Raw genomic sequence first — 3,498 nt, 5'->3', positions numbered from 1 at the left:
AATATGTTATTTGAGGGCAGCATAAGCCTGATTCTAAAATCAGTCAAAGACATTACAAGAAAACCACACTATTCCTCATGGACATAGTTGGAAAAATTAAAAACCAAAATTTTAGTTAATTGAATTTTAGAAAAAAAAAAAAAAAGCAAAACACAGCATGTTTTATTGAGGTTTATCCCAAGACTGCAGGGTTGGCCTAACAGTCAAAGATCAGTTAACAAAATGAACAAAAAAACCCTATATGGTCATCTCAAGAGCTATAAAAAAAGAAAAGGATTAGACAGCATCTATTCTTGATTTAAAAATCTCAGCAAGATAGGGAAAGAAAGGAACTTCCTGACACTTGTAAAGGGTCTCTACTGTAAATTCACTTTTAAAGTTTGAATGTCTTTGAGAAATCTACAACTTATTAGTGAAAAATGTTTTCCACATAACATCATGGTGCCGTGAAACTGGGCATAAAAAACTAGGAGAGAAGTTTTGTTAGGATTTGCTGAGTTTTGGGCCCAACATTATTATACTGCCCTAAGCTTACAAAACTTGACCTTGCAGAATTTCTACTCCACCCTGATCTTGTTTACTTTGAGGACAGGAAGCCTGAAGATCATAGCTTCCTTTTGGGTGGGCTGGCTAAAACTGGATGGACCTAAGATGGCTGGCAGAATGACTGCCAGACAATCTATGATGTCATTATAATCCATCTGCAAGCTAAATGCCACACCAGTGTTAAAACAGTTGAGAAAGTGCCAGGCAATGACTTGAAGGAACCACAGAACAGAGAAAGGTAGAACCAGATTTCCCACAAAATATACTCATTCCCAGAAAACGCACGAACATTTCTCTATGACCTATCCTCCTACCCCCCATTTCCGTTAAACTGTATTTATAACCCCCACACCCTAATGTGCTGAGAAGTTCACTTGCGTGTTCCTCTCCCATTTTCCTACTGTTGGCCAAGAATAAAAATCTCCTCTACTGCTCAGTTGGTGTTGGGTCTTTCTGGTTTCACAATTCTGAGTGGAAAAAGGACTCAGTTCGGGTAACAATATGGCATTGGAGATCTTCCTGGGGATATACAGTTACATGGATCTGGAGCTCAGAAAAGAGATGTCAGGATATAGAGACTCTTAGGAGTATTTTTTTGTTGTTGTTTTTTTGAAACAAGGTCTCTACATGTGTAGCTCAGAATGGCCTTGAACTCAAGGTAATCCTTCTGCTTCAGCCTCTGGAGTGCTGGCATTATAGGTGTGCAGCACCACACCTGGCTAGAGTATTTTAAAAAGCGCGTGTGTGCGTGCGTGCGTGTGTGTGTATGCGTGTTTTGTTTTGTTTTGTTTTTTGAGACAGGGTCTTACTACACAGTTCAGGCTGGAGGACTTGAACTCACTATGTAGCCCAAGCCGGCGTTGAACATGCACCAATTCTCCTGCCTCAGCCTCCTGAGTGCTGGGATTACAGGCATGTGCTACCATGTCTGGTTTTAAGTATATATTTTTAAACAGCACATAAGGGAAACATAAGCGAAAAGTAAAAATGAGAAAAGGGTTAGGAATACAAACACCGAAGAAACCTAACATTGAAAACTAGGAACAACAGATATGTAAAGAACAAGAAAAGGCAATCAAAAGCTTAGAGATGAAAAGATGCCACTATGCAGCAGAGATGTAGGAGAATACAGTTTCAAGAAAGGGAGGAGTCTATCGACTCAGAAGTTGAAGACTTCAATATAAGGCTCTTACACTACATTTTTCAGTACTGCTGATTGAACCCAGGGCCTTGCACGTGCCAGGCAAAAGCTCTAATGCTGAGCTATACAATTCCCCAACCTATAAGGATCCAAGTACATACTAAAGTTCTTAGCCATAAACACAAGTGACCACTGGAACATATTTCAGATAGCTATTATGTAATATAGCCGAGATTTAGCCAATCCTTGATGCTGACACATCACATCACATTCTATCTCATTAGGAATGGATGTGTATGCAAGTTCAGGCTTTCCAATTGGTTACTTTACTCTTCTCTGGATTGTTCAGACAGCCCTGCCAAGATGAGACAGTATCCATGGCTTTAAAAAGTTCAAACATGCGTTTAGTTCAAAGAAAGGTAAGGAAAATATTTTGAGTCCAAAGCCCTCTAGAGCTTTGAGCTTTTTGTTCCTGTAAATGTTTTACTAACAATTGCTTAACCTTTCCCAGATTGGGAAGGTTTTAAATTATATAGTGAAACCAGGCACTCTGACTCTTGTCTATAACCCTAGCATTCTAAGAGGCTGAGGCAGGAGAATTGCAAGTTCCAGCTCAGTCTGGACAATTTACATCAAGGCCCTATCTCAAAATGAAAACATAAAAACAGGTCTCGCCGAGGTAGCTCAGTGCTAACTAGGTTCAAACCTCGACACTGCCAAAAAACCACAACTGTATTGTAGGACATTAATTCACTGACCCTAAATTTTCTCATTTGTAAAAGGTGGATTAAAAACATCAATCCTCAATGTTTTGGAAGTCAGGACTGGCTCATTCTGGATCCTTGGTATCTGAACTAGAGCCTGACACAGCAAGTGTGGTCTGCATTAGACTAGCTAAGTATTTGTTAAAAGGGGGATGTGTTCCACCCTAAGCGTCATTATTATTCCCCAACTCTGATTTAGGTCCCTAAGTCGTGTTTTGCTCTTAGCTACATCTCCAGCTGTCCTACAATTCTTGATTTAGGGACCTTGTCTAGCTAAGTCACTAAACTGCCCAAGCTGGGCTCGAATTTGCAATCTTTCTGCCTCAGTGTCCCAGGCTGCTAGCTAGGATTTTAGGTGTTTGTCACTACACCTGGCTGTACACTTGTCTTGACAGGAGCCAAGGGGTACTGGGGGGACTGCAGTTCCTTCCTCCAAGCGGTTCTACGGAGGAAGCAGTTTGCTATTCAGATAAAGTCGCCTGGCCCTGCTGCCTCTCATACTGTTGTTCCCATCCTCTCTTCTCTTTGGAAGTACTGCACACGCTGCAAAACTTTCGCGGCACCTCAAAGATCAAATCCAGCACGGAGGCCACGAAACTTTTTCAAAGCAGAAAGCAGCCCTGCCCTCTCCATGTCAGGAAACTGGAGATGAGGCCGCGCCACCGGTAAGAGTTACCTACAGGCCCAGAGCGCCGGCAGCCCTTCGCAACAGCCAAGGACCACAGACCACTGGGCTGGGGCAGCAGGCTAGACAGACCTCTGCTTGGTCTCCGCGCGTTCTCGGCAGCTGGGCGGCCGGGTTTGGTCTCGGGGCGGGGCCGATGCAGCCCCTCCTTCCGGAGCCGGAGATGAGGCCGCGCCACCGGTAAGAGTTACCTACAGGCCCAGAGCGCCGGCAGCCCTTCGCAACAGCCAAGGACCACAGACCACTGGGCTGGGGCAGCAGGCTAGACAGACCTCTGCTTGGTCTCCGCGCGTTCTCGGCAGCTGGGCGGCCGGGTTTGGTCTCGGGGCGGGGCCGATGCAGCCCCTCCTTCCGGAGCCGCG

At 44.4% G+C, this 3,498-nt stretch overlaps 1 protein-coding gene across 1 annotated transcript in view; it reads left to right on the top strand.

Annotated features, from left to right (window-relative positions):
• Positions 1 to 2,070: 2,070 nt before the first annotated feature.
• Positions 2,071 to 3,498, top strand: part of Gmps (guanine monophosphate synthase) — a 71,007-nt gene continuing 69,579 nt past the window's right edge. The window contains exon 1 of the mRNA XM_010636908.3: positions 2,071 to 2,106. Coding sequence (XP_010635210.1) covers positions 2,086 to 2,106 — 21 coding nt within the window. The 5' untranslated portion in view covers positions 2,071 to 2,085. The remainder of the gene's footprint in view (positions 2,107 to 3,498) is intronic.

Source organism: Fukomys damarensis, unplaced genomic scaffold (assembly GCF_012274545.1).
Source record: "Fukomys damarensis isolate Sample0158 unplaced genomic scaffold, DMR_v1.0_HiC HiC_scaffold_37, whole genome shotgun sequence".
In the NCBI taxonomy this organism is placed as follows: Eukaryota; Metazoa; Chordata; class Mammalia; order Rodentia; family Bathyergidae; genus Fukomys; species Fukomys damarensis.
This window is presented reverse-complemented; position numbering and strand designations above follow the sequence as displayed.